The following is a 15,632-nucleotide window of genomic DNA, read 5'->3' on the forward strand; positions in this document are numbered from 1 at the left end:
TTAACAATTCCACCCCTACGGAAATGGATGCTCGCAACTTGTGTTGATGACGTCATTTAAACAGCTATGGGCGCTCTCTATACGCTAATTTTCCAGTTAAAAAAATATTAGTAACTTCTAGTTGTCCAGTGATCTAGCAAACTAAATATTAACAACCTTTTTCCCATAGATTACTTGTGTTCCTAGTTTGGTACTGTGGGCCAAGCAGGAGGTGATACAACACCTCCAAATCTATCACTAATGCTCAGGCTCACAAATGATATTACCAGCGCAAGGTGGCAACTCCTATTTGGACTTCACTATTAGGAGCTGTCATGTGGTCCATCTTCATATACAGTCTATGGTCCTGACACGTGTACACTAGCTTTTTGAGGACAGCTAGACAGCTGTGGCAGCACAGTGGTGCAGTGGTTAGCAATGTCGCCTCACAGCAAAAAGGTTCAGGGTTCGAATCCGGTCCTGGGCCTCTCTGTGCAGAGTTTGCATGTTCTCCCTGTGCTTGCGTGGGTTCTCTCCAGGTGCTCCGGCTTCCTCCCAACATCCAAAAAACATGCACCTCAGGTTAATTGGTGGTTCTAGAAATTGCCCTTAGGTGTGAATGAGAGTGTGAACGGTCTTTGTTTCCGTCAGTCTCTCTGTGGCCCTGGGAGGGAGGCTGTAGTTCAGACGGTAGAGTGGGTTGCACACTAATCAGAAGGTTGGTGGTTCAGTCCCCAGCTCCTCCTGTCCACATGCCCAAGTGTCCTTGAGCAAGACACTGAACCCTAAATTGCTCCCAATGGTGTACCATCAGTATGTTGTAAGTCGCTTTGGATAAAAGCATCAGCTAAATGAAATGTAATGTAAAGCTAGAAAAAAAAAATCTGACATATATTAGCACTCTTCATTTTTACATTAAAACTGAGACACTAAATAAAATGCTCTGAAAGTTAAAGATGACCTACATGTATCACACCTATTTTATTTACCCGATATGAGCAGGAATACGAACATTTTAGATAATAAGCAAAAAACTATATTGAATACGATTCTACATGGATTTTTCCTTCCAGTTTCCGTTGGCTGTTTTAACACTGAACATACATAATGTACTGCTGAGATTATCAGGTTGGAAAAGCTCTGAAGAAAATGGAAGGAGCCGCATGAATCTGAGTTAGATGTTTCCATTGAAGTACTGTAATTACCTTGAATACAGTAGGATGGTATTAGGTTGGATTAAAATGCATGGCTATTGAATGAGAGTGAAGACCACAACGTTTCCTACAGAGGAAGCCATGATATAATTTCCATGAGGCAGTCCCCTGAGAGTCCAGCAAAAACTGAAGGATTTATCCTTTTACATAAAGTCCCTCCACTCAGAAAGGAGTCAAGGAAACCCGTTTGGCTACAGCTGTAGTCGAGCCCAACAAAGAGTTAAGCATTTTAAATTCTACTGTGAAGCTAAACTGTTCTTGAAATTCAGCTGGCAGCCAGCCTCGCTAGTCATCCGTCGATTTGATGTGTGCTTCAAGAATCTGGCCCAAACAGACAAACTGTGAGCCAGGAATCCAAACAAACAGTCTGAGAAACCAAGAACCATCCCTGGCAAGTTAAGTTTACACCTTCTCCCCGGCCCGGTCGTGTCAGGTGGTCTCCACCAGTCCACTTCTATGCTACTGGGATGTTTTAATGTTGACTGAGAAATTAAGCTAAACTCTGTGAGATTGGTTTCCACTGTTTTACCTTAAAAAGTCTTTGATTCTGTGTCAAATCCTTTTTGAGCACCCCTGACTTGTCCAGCACTTTGAAGTGTTGTTGCTAATGTAGTTTTCATAGGGATGACTGAAAGGTCAATTTGGATGAAAATATTTCTGTCTGTGAAATGACTCGCCTTACTGTCTTCATCATGAAGCTCAGCAGCTCTGTACTGTCAGCGATTTCTTGTGAAAATGAAAAGAGAATTTTTCCATAACTGTTGAGATGATAGAGTTGATCTCCATAAATATACACCTGTTATTATTATTAACAGGAATTATAATTATTATTCTCCTGATATAGGCAATCTACAATCTGCAAATGTAGAATAAGTAAACAATACTTTGATATGAATTAAGAAGAGAAATACTGTAAAGCAATTACTAAAAACCTTGGACAGATCACTCAGCTCTTCTAGCATGTAAAAGATGAAGAAAACACTGATGACCCTGACACATATTCTACCTGCAAATGGAAATCTATAGTTTCCATGGTAATTTCTTATTTGGTGGAAAAATACCACTGCCGTGGGCTCTTTAGAAGAACACTTCAATGTAAGAAAATGTTAAAGGAAGATGGTTGCGAGCCAAAGTTGACATTTTTCTCAAGAAAGAACTTGTGTTATCACTACCACAGATTTAAAAAAAAAAAAAAAATAACAGCAATATGCCTTTAAATTCACAGATTACAATGAACCTATGACACGCTGTAAAAATATTAAAACCTCGTTGTTGAAATCGGCTCATAAAAAGGTCAATGCTCCATCCGTTTTTGCTAGTTTCAGACCAATGCAGCTATTTTCCCGTCCAGCGCCCCTGTTGCTAAAATATCAACTTTACTTGGGCCCATCTGAGCATCCGTTGGTCTGAAAATGAGGTGTGGGCAGGTGCATTGCTATCGCAGAGCAATTGTGAGATTCCCCAAGAAAAAATAGGTCTTAAATCAATTGCACAGTATTTTACTGTTATTTTAAGGGTGTATTATTAATATAATAATGTCTGCCTCCATTAGTGGGTTCACGACACACATAATCATATGATTTTTGGTGATGGTGGTGTCTAATAACAAATAACAAGGCCACAGTTTTGTCCAATTTGAACCTCTGAAGAGGAAGAAGCCCTTCTGTCTGCCCTGTATCTCAGACGGCATGAATAAGCGTATCATTACTAGAAGAACAAAAGTGAGCTAATGAAAGCCGAAGAAGGGAAAGGAGCTTCTTGGCCCACCTGTTCAACATTTTCATATTCACTGAAGAAGAGCTCAGGTTCCCATATGAGCACCTTGCCATCTGTTTCAAAAATATATCAAATTTTGGTGTTCAACAACAGTGCATGCTTTGCTAAGCACACACACCTCAGAGCTTACTTGAAGCTCATTTGAATGTCTGCCTGCATCATTTGTGCTATGTCTGTGCTACAGTATTTTACTGCATATTCAAAGTGAGTGTAGGTGATCGAACTCATAGCCTCCATTTAAGTGACAGGTCTGAAAAACTAAAATCACGTCTCCATTAGAATTAAAAACACACAAGCATGACTGAAGCACTGATCAATCAATGAATTCTATCTTAAATCAATTATAGCGAGGACCATTAGTGCTATCAGGACATGCAAACACAAGTTTGATGTGGCTGTTAAGGGAGTTCACAGCAGCTTATCAGAAATAATGCCAACAAAGCATCAGCTAATCAGAAGATAAAGACAAAGAATGACTGCAGCCCGAACTAATGCACCACATGCATACTTAATAAGCAGCAAAAAGCTCTCCAAGCACATTTCATTATTAACAGGTGTTCATATTTTTCATGAATTCTTTCTTTTGACTTTCAAACCTGCAAATTTTAGTACTTCTTCTGTTGCCAACAAACATTCCTGAATGTTTAAAAAAAAAAGTGGTGTCACATTAGGTCACTTTTGTTTATTGCTTTTCGAAATAAATCTCAGCAGTGGCCAGAACAACTCCATCCAGTTTCAGTGGGCACCCTCATCCTTTTATTCATCCACTGTCACGTAACTAAATCTACAAAATGTAAAAACATGCATGTGTAGTGCTTGTCATGGTAATCGGTAATGTGTAATGTGTTAACCATTTAAGAAAGTGGGAACAATTTGACACGTCATCGTGTTTCAGCATCTTTCCTCAACACACTGTTGTCATTGTGTGAATCTTTTGTCAGATTATATAACTCTGTTTTTGTCACAAAAACACATGATTTGTTTTGCTAGGTACCAAGGCTAACTGAATAAATCAAGCATGCATCACAGGACACTTACTGTACGTTACTAGGACAACCTCCTTAGCCAATTTTCTGTGACGCAGATAAATTGAATTGGCAAAGGAATTTGAAGTGTTTTAAACACACTTAATGAAGTCTGAAGAATCGAAACCCTCAGCACATTTCTACCTCTTTTCTCCACATACTCGTCCTATTGTTTGAAGTTTTCACTGTCAAATTTTACAACATTGTTTCTGGCACAGTTCTTCAGGTGTACCTTAAACGCAAGTCAAAGGAAAGCAAACAAACTGTATTTCATGTGAATAATTTCTCAAATTTGCAGAACTAATGTAAATAAGTTTCCAACCAGTGCTAGCCGAGACTGTAGCAAAATAGAGATAGCATAATAAAATAAGGGTGCAATCCATCCGATCCATGCACGCTCAGAAGCTCCAATACTGTCAATCAAACTTCAGCAGTAAGTAATTATTTAATCACTGTGTTAATTCTATAAAATTCCAAGATTATAGATAAAAACAATGTTTTGATTGGAAGCTTATTGATGGCTCCCCCCATGCTGAAGGCCAACAAACTAAATTCCAATACTACAACGGGCCTGTACGGTGCACAGCAGGGCCGCACGATTAGTCGTATGACGATCGCAATCTCGATTCATCTGTCCATGTGACCTCATTTCTACATGACAACGGTTCTACCGTTTTTTTTCAATAAAGACACCAGCTGCATCGAAATAGGGGCTCCTAAGTTCTCCCTCAATAAACGACAACATGGTGCGACAACACGGTGCTACACCACGTCAAACAAGAGGGTACCTTTCGTCGTAAGAAAATCGTGACCTCAATTCTAAGCAAGAAAATTCTCATTTTATCCAGAATCATCTAGTCCTGTTTTTTATATTAAAGCTGAATTCTTACTTCCGGTTTCCACATTTAGAAACATTAGAAACAGGAACAGCTCAAACTGTAACACCAGATAGATGAAACCTCTGAGTGGGTGAAGCCTAGTACAGTTTTATTATTGTTTTATGGCAATTTCTTTTGTTGTGTACAATATTAAGTCATTGTGGACCACAACGCATCACACAACCTGTCTTCTGGCCACTTCGTCAAAACTACCACACAAGTCCAGAGGATTCAGCACACATCCAGCGGATGTTACAGTGAAGCTCTGATAGTCAATGAGTTCAAAGCCTCCAATAAATCATGAATCGATTGTGTTGGGAGAAGGTGGAGCGGCCTCGATGTGCTCTTTTTGGGGACAATATAGTAAACTGAACAAAAGCTCCCTATATTACCAGGAAAACACATGATTTGTTTCCCTCATAACCAAAGCTAATTGAATAAATCAAGAATGCATTACGGTAACAGTCGCCGCACGTCACTGGGACAACCCTCTGCCCTTCAGCCAACTTTGGATGACGCAAATGCATTGACTCGCCGAAGGGATTTAAACCGTAAGCGACTACAATAAATACAAAAGATAGATTCTAAATTATAACTACAAAAGGAATTTAACTTTTTTTACATTTATAGAATAAACAAACAAAAAAAAGACATTTTATTTGGGGGGAAAGATACATGAAAATGCAATTTTAGACCTTCTGCCAAGGAAACAATAAATACATTTTTCTATTTACTCTTCATGATTAGAGAAATACACAATTTTATTTTGTGTACTTGTGGTAAACAAGCATGGAATTCCACAGCACCATAGTGCATCTGATCTATAGTGCATAGGACTATTTAGGACTAATTTTCAGGTCAATGCCTCAAAATGTTTGAGCTGGACAATATTATAAGCCATGGTAAAGCCTTGAATTGCTTTTATAAAAGGATCTAAAAACAATCTATAATTTAGATTTATCTGCTGCTATTGAATTACAAAAGAAAATTTAGAGACAAAAGAATTCAGGTCTGGCTAACTGTCTGTGTAGCACTAACCGCACTACCCATGCTGATGTGTGTCTTGTAACACATGAACAACACACACACACACACACACACACACACACACACACACACACACACACACACACACACACACACACACACACACACAGAAGTCAGAGCGACACATCAAAGTTGCACAACATCTCTGCAATATTGAAAACAATACCTATCATATTTTTTCATCGTTTTGTTTCTCCGTGTGGAAGAGGTGGAATGGCGAAGAGAAAAAAAACAGTAGTTACTAAACTTTCACAAAGTTTTGGGAGATCTGCATGTGAGATGGCCCCAATGGGAAGCTAAAATCTGCATTTATTCATTAACTGTCTGCCAGGAAACAATCTAAGCTAAATGATTTTTTTTTTTTTTTTTTTTTTTTTTTAATGCCATTAGATAGAAACTATGTTAGTGTTCCTGCAGGCCACTCTGCTCTGATGATGAATATAACGTATTGTTGTGGAAAGCAGGAAAAATGAGGTCAAGTACTTACCCAAATTCTGACACTAAGTGATGGTGGGGACGACAGGATCAGACGCCTGAAAAGAAGCACAGTGCACACATCAGAAATATAAAGACAAACACATAATCATTTCAGGAAAAATAGATGTGGAACAATAAACTGAACTGGTCCGATCTTGGGTTACAGCGTCAGTTTGCCTCCATTGCCTTTCATTCAATTGTTTACTTTAAGAAAGTTGGCATTAAAGTGCAGCTCCAACTCCTCAAGTGAAACACTAACTTTTGACTGCAGGGGATAAATTCAAAAATGATAATTGTGACTGAAATTTCTATTTCGGGTGTTGTGAATGTCCTACATTCTGTTTAGATGCAGGTAAGGGTGGGGGTGGAATGATTTTTGTCTCCAGGGCCCGAAGATGTGTATTTCTCTCGCTGAGAAATGCTTTTGTTCTGATAAATTGACAGTGTCAGTTTCCCACATTGCCACAGTGTGGCATATACTATAGGGAGCAGTAGTGGGAACACAGATGCTACATACGATTGGCGTCAGTCAATGTGACAGTTCTTGTTTTTTCTTTTCTTTTGAGGGAGGGGGGGGCTATTTTTCTAAATCTGAACTTCCAAGTCGAGGAAGCAGGAAGGAATAGGAATTAATACACCTACACTCCCGTTCTCCCTTTAGAATGGCAAAAATCTCTTTGTACTCGCATCATAATTACTGGTGGGCGCCAGTTTGGGATTGTTATCCATGCCTCCTTCACACTCTTTTTTTTACTTTTTTGCAAGTATAATACAATGTTTTGAGAACATGCAACTGACAACTAGGTCTTTTCTCAACTTCACTTCAGTTTCTTTACGCCGTCTTAATGTTAAGGAACAAGTATTGCTTGAAGTGGCGTTGCTTGTTGTAGCATATGCTCCCTATTTTCAGACGCGCTGTTTGCGGCAGGCGCAGCGCGTTGCCGGGCGCGGTAGGAAAGTAACCAGCCGCCGGGGTGCAGGGGACACGTTCCTCCGGGGAAATGATGTTGATGAACAAGCTCTATTTCGGTGTCTCTTCAAGCGTCTCACACTTTGATTCTATTCAAAATGCAGTCTCGATTTCTGAGTCATTCCTGTGCGTCTACCTCAAAATCTGTTTTACTTTCCACTTTTAATGAGGAGTTTTACTGTTGAGCTCTGAACACCGATGGACACTTAAATACAATGTTTCTCTTTATTACTGTTAGCTATGTGAACTTAATGTGTTTTCAGTCAATATTTATTGAAACTTTACATCAGAATACATTTTAAATGTTTTAATAAACCAATTTTGATTAAAAATGTTGTATGTGTAACAATAGTTGAATAACCTCGGCAACAAAATTTTCTTTTTGTCCCACCAACCAAAATACTTGCTTATAGTTCAAATCTACAATTGTGCTATTCATCTTTATGCAAAATGTATGAAGAGTATGATTTTCTGTCTGCCATCATAGCAGAGCTCCACTTTCCTTGGTACCGTTTTTCCACATCCATGTGAGAATACTGAACAAAAATCATCATCACCATCATCAGTTATCCAGCAAAAGCAACAAAAAAATTAAACAATATGTTTTTCACCTTTTTTATTCTAACAATTTATTGACTAAAATCTGGTGAGTCCACGTCAGAAAATAAAGAAGTCTCCCAAATATAGAAAATTCAAGTGACCCACTATTTATAGAGCAAACAGACAAGATCCATAGTATACAGAATTGGTCATTAAAAGCTAAATATGTTTTTAAAAAGTGTATTTTCCTTGGTAGTCCTAATTAAACAGCGCAAGTATCAACATATCTGCCAATCAGTCTTCTGATACCACGTCAATACATAAAAAATGAAAGCAATTTAATTTGTTGTTCACAAAGTATTAAAAATCATCAGCCATGATTCTTCGGAAGACTTCAGAGCTCACTGTACTGACCTATTTTCTACTGAGGGTGCAAAACTGTGAAAAATGTTCTTTCCTTTAACACAACCATCAGTTTTCTCCCCCAAGTATCACCATCAAGGCCGGCCAAACCTCTTCTGTTTATATATACACACCGTAACTGTTGTGATATCTGACGATGCAAAGTTGACTGAGAAAGTAACAGCTAACTGGGGACCTTATTAAGTGTTGAGGAAATATGCCTCACTTCCTGTTTGCTTGTCTTGGCATCAGCTTTTAGTTGTGTACCACCACGATGTGCTTCGGATACTTTATTTACACCTTTTTTTACTCAGGGTAGCTTTAGTTAGTGCTAATGTTATATTTCAGCAACTTGGCACCTCAGACAGACAGACAGACAGACAGAATTTAAGAGAATCAACATTTTAACAACTACCTGACGTAGGAGCAGCGTCAATATCTAACCAGCTGCTGTGACTGTTTTCCTGAGAAGTGGAAGAGCTGAAATCTGTCAATTTAATTGATTTTACAGTCTCTGAGTTAAATATCCAAACCAAAAAACAAAGAGGGTTCGGTATGCTTTGTGTTGAGACATCTGAGGAAATATCCAGCTGAGAAGGAGATGTGATCCTGCCAGAAATCGTGGACAACACGGTTCAGGTTTGCTCATGGGTTTGTGTGTGGCTCTCAGTTGCCAACTCGGTGAGTTTAAAGCAGTATAATGTTGCTAATGCTGCCATTAGCTCTGTACCTGTAAAACAGCAGTAGGCAAACAGCAGCTGTGCCAAATCTGCCCCTGCAGCAAAAAATATTTTAATTTTTCCATGATTTTATATAAAGTAAATTTATTTAAATATTAATAATAAAATTCTGTTTCTAGTAGCATATTTCTGCCACTTATTTTTACAATGGTATTTTTTGTTTTAGTCAAGGAACACAAGCTCTATGGTCTATGGAAACTACATTTCCCATCATGCTTTGGAAGATGTCATTTCAGTGATTCTGCTTTGGGCTACAACTCAAAACCTTTTCAGCCTATATTTTTAAACATTTTCAATGTCCAATGATCACTGATTTACTGTGATACTGAAGAAACCTGAAGATTCTCAGGTAAATTGAGGGACGCCGTTATTCTATGATTTCTAAGCCGATTTAAGTTGATTTATTCATAGGAAATGATATCCTAAGAAAACATAAGTCCCACTAAGTTGAAAAATTTTCATCATATTTGTTCAGGCTCGACTGAGCTATGACTCAGAAAAGAAGTACCATTTTAGAAGCAAATTATAGCAATCAGTGCTCGGGGTTTTCAGGTAACACTTAATTTCTTCCATGAGCTGTGTGTTATGGCCACTGTGCAACATCAAAAAACGTCAGTTAAAAAAAAAAAAAAAAGGTTAAACTACAGTAACTGTCTTCCTGTTGTATTTGGAACACCAGCATGCACCTGTCTGTGTCACCTCACCCTCGATATCTGGCTCACTCGATGCTCCACACTTCAACTCTCCTAGTTTGAAAACCTCTGGCTTAGCAAAGCTGTAATGTGACCAATAATTTAAAGAGAGACCAGCCATGGCCAAAACCTCAAACTAAATATGATTTTATTGCTATGGGTGGACGGAAGTCCCATAAAGCCTGTATCCATTCTGAAAGCACTGTAACTGACAGGCACAATCAAACCTGGACACCTTCACAAATGGTCAGGCTTCTTTGTTTGATAGTAAAATCAAACGAAATAATTTCAACCAATGCCACATTCTATGATAACGGGCTGAAGTATTTTCAGTCATGTAGATCAAGGAAAAGGAGCTAAATACTGAAATTACCAAGCCATTAAATGTTCAGAGTAATTTTCTATAAAACACAACTAATCCTCCAAGTACATTAGACCATTAGCACAATTCTAAAGACCCACAATCTGTCAAAGAAATGTAATTTAGCTCCTGAAAAGGACTTTATTCATCAGGTTATGATGGATGGGATTTCAAAAAGACTAAAGAATAGTATACATGCGTCACAACCTTCAAGCCTTCATCTTCCTGCTGCACACGGGATCATTCTGCTATTTGTATGGGCTATATGTGATGTGTTTGAATATGCTTGATGCCTTTTTTTTTTTTTATAACAGCTGACCCAAACATTCTTGTCATACAGATCTGGAGATGTGAGGAGTGCTGGGTCTGTTTCCCCTGTAGACGCAAGCTTTCTGAGTGCTCCTACAATAGACAGCTTGATTGGGCCTTAATGTTTACAGCCTGAAAAGGCAGACCAATGCAATGAAAAATACATATCTCTGTAAACACCTTGGCCTTTTCCCTGGGCTTTATGGTGTATTTATAACCCCGTCTTCACAGCATCGCAGCAAATTGAAAGGCATGTTCAGATGAAATTAGTGCATGTTACCTTTTTCTGAACGAGGCACCGCTCAGTACCGGTGGGCTTACAGGAATCTGCCTGAGGGCAGACTTGAGTGCAGGGAATACCCTCGACAGGAAACAAGTGGCTCAAATGCTGTATAGCCGCCCTGGTAACCATTTATGAGAGCTTCACCTGGACCAAGAACGCAGCCATTTAGAGTTTTTGAAAGTCAAGAGTTTGAATTTTTGATTTTGACAGTATAACAGCTTGCAACTCTACTTCCTGTTTCTGCTTTGACTGTATTTGCTATATCTGTGCAGACTCACGTTTTTCCTGTGCAACTAGAGATCATTAGTGGGCTGAACTGTCAGCTTATTTGCAGTCATTATGGCTCTATAACCGCTCATCCGTGTTGCCCAGTGGGACACCACTTACTTAAATATTGGCAATAAAGCTGCAGAGTGAGGGGAGCTTTATCGGCCGTTCCTGGTTCTAGAAGTAAAAGTAAAGCTGTCCTGGTTGAATCATTGGTACAAAGGAAGTACAAGTGTGTTTGAAAATATCTGAATCTTTCATAAAATACATAAGTCTGTGTACAAAACATATGCTATTGGACAAAAACTATGACTCTCAAGGTGTATTTTGGTCAGAAACATCCCATCACAGGGCTTGAAATCCAGTTCACATCAGTCACTAACAGCAGTTGTTATAGAGACACATCTTTATTAAAACAATTCAACAGGAAAATTGCTTTTCCTGTCAAAATTCTATTGATTGACATTTTAATTTACTACATTTTGGTCACCGAACCATCGTGGTGTCCTCCAACATTTCTCCTCTTCAGCTTCAGTCACATTCAGACAGACCATCTCTCATCGCTATCTTTGCTTTGTGAAATGTACTGTGTTTTCTGGAACTCTCCAGAGTCTGTCATTCCTCACCTGTCCACCAGTTGCCTCCACTGAGTTCCATCTGTCCTCTCCTTACCTGTCAGTTTAATGTTGCCCTGTTATCCTGGTCCAACCTCTCCCGTTCCAAATTTCATGGGAATCATGAAATATTTGTCATGGTGGTGCTGAAGGAGATTTAATCTTAGAGCACCATGAATATGTGTTCCAAAATTCAGGGCAATGTTTGTTGGATTTTATGGACGGACCAGCAAACCTGCATTTCCATCTCTACAACCAAGCTTCCAGTATGGCTACAAACCCTCACATCCCTAATGAAACGTCACAGCAGTAATGCACAGAATAAATGACAAATGTGAAATTTTCATCATATTATCACAATTCTGACTGATTAGTGTTTGCACCCTTTGGAAAACAGACTAGTTTGACGTATCTAAAGATACTGAACAGATACTTTTCCCTCTTTGTCTAAAAAAAAAAACCTGAGCTTTCTCTACCAACCAACAAAACTTCATGTACCATACGGGCAACACACTGGAAAAAAATTGAATATAGTTGCAACTGCTGTTGTCTCATAAAGACATTTATTAAAACCAAATTTTTACAAATAACTATTTTTCATTGAGATATAGTTACTACACGGGTTGCCATCCAACTGCATAATATGCGAGAAATATGCCCAAGGCTTATTTCTCAATGCTCTAATCATCAGCAGAAAAACTGTAAAATTCACAAAGACTAGAGCTCTAGGCTAACAAGTGCAATCCCTGAAAGGTGGCAAAACAAATCTAGGGCTTTGGTTTGTATGGTTCTTCTACAACAAATGAAAGTTGGGCCAGTGCAGGGATTTAAGAGATTAGAGGATGCTTCGAATGTACGGGATCTGTCTGTCTGATATTAACACAAGTGACCTCAAACCTAAAACGTAAGGTACCTCTTACCCTTAGCTTAAACCCACCTGCCTGCAACCTAAAAAAGCAAGCAGGGAGCGGAAGTAACAAGCGAGCCATGTATAGTGAAAAGGCTATGAATCAATGCCGAGGGTGGTTGCGCTGTGCTACTTGATCCAAAAGGCACGCAACAGTACTAACAATTAGATAATCCATTAACAAAGTCGATTCTGGGGCAACTCACTAAAACCCAGATCATATCCTTTTACCTCTTATGTATTATATCTGCCATGATAATAGTGCAAGTAAATGCAAATATGGACAGAAAAGAAGCTTTTCTCTTTATGTTGTGACAGACCCAGACCAACAGTATGGAGACGTCCCCACCGACTCTTCCCATACACTTGTAATAGCGTTAGCAGTGCTTTAAAGTCTAAATCTTACTGCATTAGTGCTTCTATCAGTACCATCAATAAATGGTTTCCATTAACTTAAGCCTTGGCATTGTATTTTTGTTTGTTTGTTTGTTTCACTTTCACTGAATGAATGGGTCAATGAAATGTATGAAAATTCTTAAATATCTTGATATGTTAGCAGACCAGAATATTAAAATGAGCTTTGAAAAACACCTGCAAATGTTCAATGGCATAAGATTTTAAAACTCGCGCATCCTAAAATTTCTGCATGGTGAGTCCAGTATAGTAAAAGTTTGGGAAATTCTGTGGTTATGGCAATTAACTATAGTTAAGGTGTAGTTAGGTTTAGACATGCAAAAAAAATAAGAAATCAGGAAGGGGCAAACACTTTTTCACACCACTGTATCTGTCCATTTGTTTTCCTTCAACCGCTTCGTCATTCTGTGCACATTACTGACGATTACCAAAAAACTCTGTGTAAATGTTTTGATAAAAGCATCAATAACCTTCCTTTAAATATCATCACCATATTGATATTGAGGTCAGAAATATTATGATATTTGGTTTTGTTCATATCGCCTAGCTCTACTTCAAAGTCCAATCTTCACTCATTACATATGTTTTCATGGGTCTAGTATCTTTCAGTAGGAGACGCCCACATGCTACATATTTCCACTCAGTACTGATACCTCAGAGCCTCAAATCTCTGCATTGTCAAAGCAAACAAGACTTCAATTGTTAACATGCTTTTTGGCGAGAGAGCTTCCTTTGCTTCAAACAGGCAGCTTGAGCAGAGGAAACCCCATCTGCAACAGATGTGGCCTGAATTCAAAGTACCACTATTACATCTATTAACATGAATGAGCCCAAATCAAGGGTTCAAATCACAAGGCACCTGGATATGTTTGCCTAATCCCTTCACGTTACAGAGACACCACAAGATGACCTCACGCATAACAAATATCCCGTCACGCCTGCAAACACAGCCTGCTTATCACATGAACAGAAAATCATAGCCTTGATGCATGGGAACATCGGGAGCGGGTGTGAGGTTGTGTGAAGACTGGGTCCGAGGTGTAATACTGCCAGCCGAGACAGTGACTTCCAGCCAAAAGAATGATTTGGGTCAGTAGGTAATTGCATTCCTGGACCACAGGGGACTTGTTGGCAATTAATCCTGCCAATGAGCCACATGAAATATGCACAGGAGACGGATAAATGCCCGACTGTTAGCGTAGCTCTTTCAAAGAGTGATAGGGTAAAATCCCTGCTGCTGACACCACAGTCTCAGTTACAATGACACAATAAGATTTTGAATTGCTTTGTGCCTGATGTAGTGGAAAAATAGAACTCCTGCCAGGAAACTAAGCATCACATGAACCTACCAAACACTGGCGCTAATCCCAAGAATTCTCTCCAAAACTCTTACCCTGAAACATCACTTTTTCCCAACAACTTCATCAATGTTTATCTGTCAGAAGCATCCCAAGCCTACTGTTCCTTCTTTTATCTTCATCAACACCAAGAGAAACCGCTGACAGGTTGAAAGTTAAATTCAAAATGGCAGAAAAAAGGCAGGAAAATAGATTTAAAATACTTCAGTGTTATTTACATTCTATTTTTATTTTACATTTTCTTCATTATAGCTACAATTACAATCTCACTCACATTTTAAAAACTAAAGGCAACTCTGAGACTCAAGACATGTTAAGTACAAAAATAGTAAAAAAATAATCACAATTTTAGCACCATTGGTAGAAGACGGGAATACATGTTTTGGATGTATTTTGATTGGTTTCACTACCAGGGTTCTCCTTATTATCATAAACGCCCGTGTTTTTTCACAGCACCTATTTGCTTCATTAAAAGCTATATTTCACCAATGTTTTGATGATCAATGTTTTATGGCAAACAGTGCATTTTTTTAAAATAACTATTGTCATAATAATAGTCCAAAAATATGTGAAAATACCACAGCACCTAAACCATCCAGAAACAAGGTGGAACCCCTGACTACATGTCGTTGGTATTTAAAAGTAAAACTGAAATCCTTCATCCTTTTGTCGTTCTAATCTGATTTATGTTTTGCAGTTTAAATGTTTGGGCACATCATTAATAGCTCTGTGTTTTGCCAACAACATGCTTCAGTAATTTGACGGTCTTTAGAGGCTGGCATCTGTCACTGCATTGCCAAGCAAGTGTATCAGTCACTTTGTGTAAAGTGTCCCATTAGCCTCAAGCTTCTGTCTAATCTGAGATTAATCATTTAGTGGCATCTGATCCTAAATGATAGGGGCAGAGAGAAAATGCCACTTCTGGCACACAATCACTCCACTGTGTGGAGAAATGACAATGTATAAGATTAATGGTAACCAGAAGCTTGACAAACAGTAAAGAGAATGTTTTCCCACAGTAGGGGTACAAAGAGGATGGCTGATGAGAACAGGACGAAACACTCAGTCAAATTTTTGAAACTTTTCTGGGAACCTTTTCAGGAGCGTTACCATCAATTCAGCAGAGAGCAAACAGAAGTCCTACTTTTGGTATCTTGGCTGTCGATTATGCCTCGCAAAAAGTCCCTGCTCCTGGGAAAATCCCTTCTGAAAACTGAAACTGAGGAAGAATGAACTATTACTAATATCAGTAATGGGAATTTAAAGAGAAAGGCTGAAAACAACAAGCAAGAGAGATAAATCTAAAACTGTTTTGGTTAACTGATTCAATGGAGGCATGTAGCATGTTAAAGCAGAAAGAAATACCAAAACTAGAATTA

General features: G+C 38.7%; 1 protein-coding gene across 4 annotated transcripts in view; it reads right to left on the reverse strand.

Moving 5' to 3' along the window:
• The window catches only part of lpp (LIM domain containing preferred translocation partner in lipoma), a 158,483-nt gene that overhangs the window by 129,183 nt on the left and 13,668 nt on the right, over positions 1–15,632 (reverse strand). For 2 of the 4 annotated variants that reach the window (XM_069150858.1, XM_069150859.1), the window contains one exon: positions 6,407–6,452. Coding sequence is in view for 2 of the 4 variants with exons in the window: in XM_069150856.1 (XP_069006957.1) it covers positions 6,086–6,102 (17 nt within the window). In the remaining 2 variants the exon portion in view is untranslated. Of the gene's footprint in view, positions 1–6,085; positions 6,453–15,632 lie in introns of all 4 variants that reach the window. The other 2 variants (XM_069150856.1, XM_069150857.1) reach the window with 1 other exon arrangement.

Source organism: Embiotoca jacksoni, unplaced genomic scaffold, assembly GCF_022577435.1.
Source record: "Embiotoca jacksoni isolate LCO1_2020_lvr unplaced genomic scaffold, fEmbJac1.0.p SCAF_16, whole genome shotgun sequence".
NCBI classification, from domain to species: domain Eukaryota; kingdom Metazoa; phylum Chordata; class Actinopteri; family Embiotocidae; genus Embiotoca; species Embiotoca jacksoni.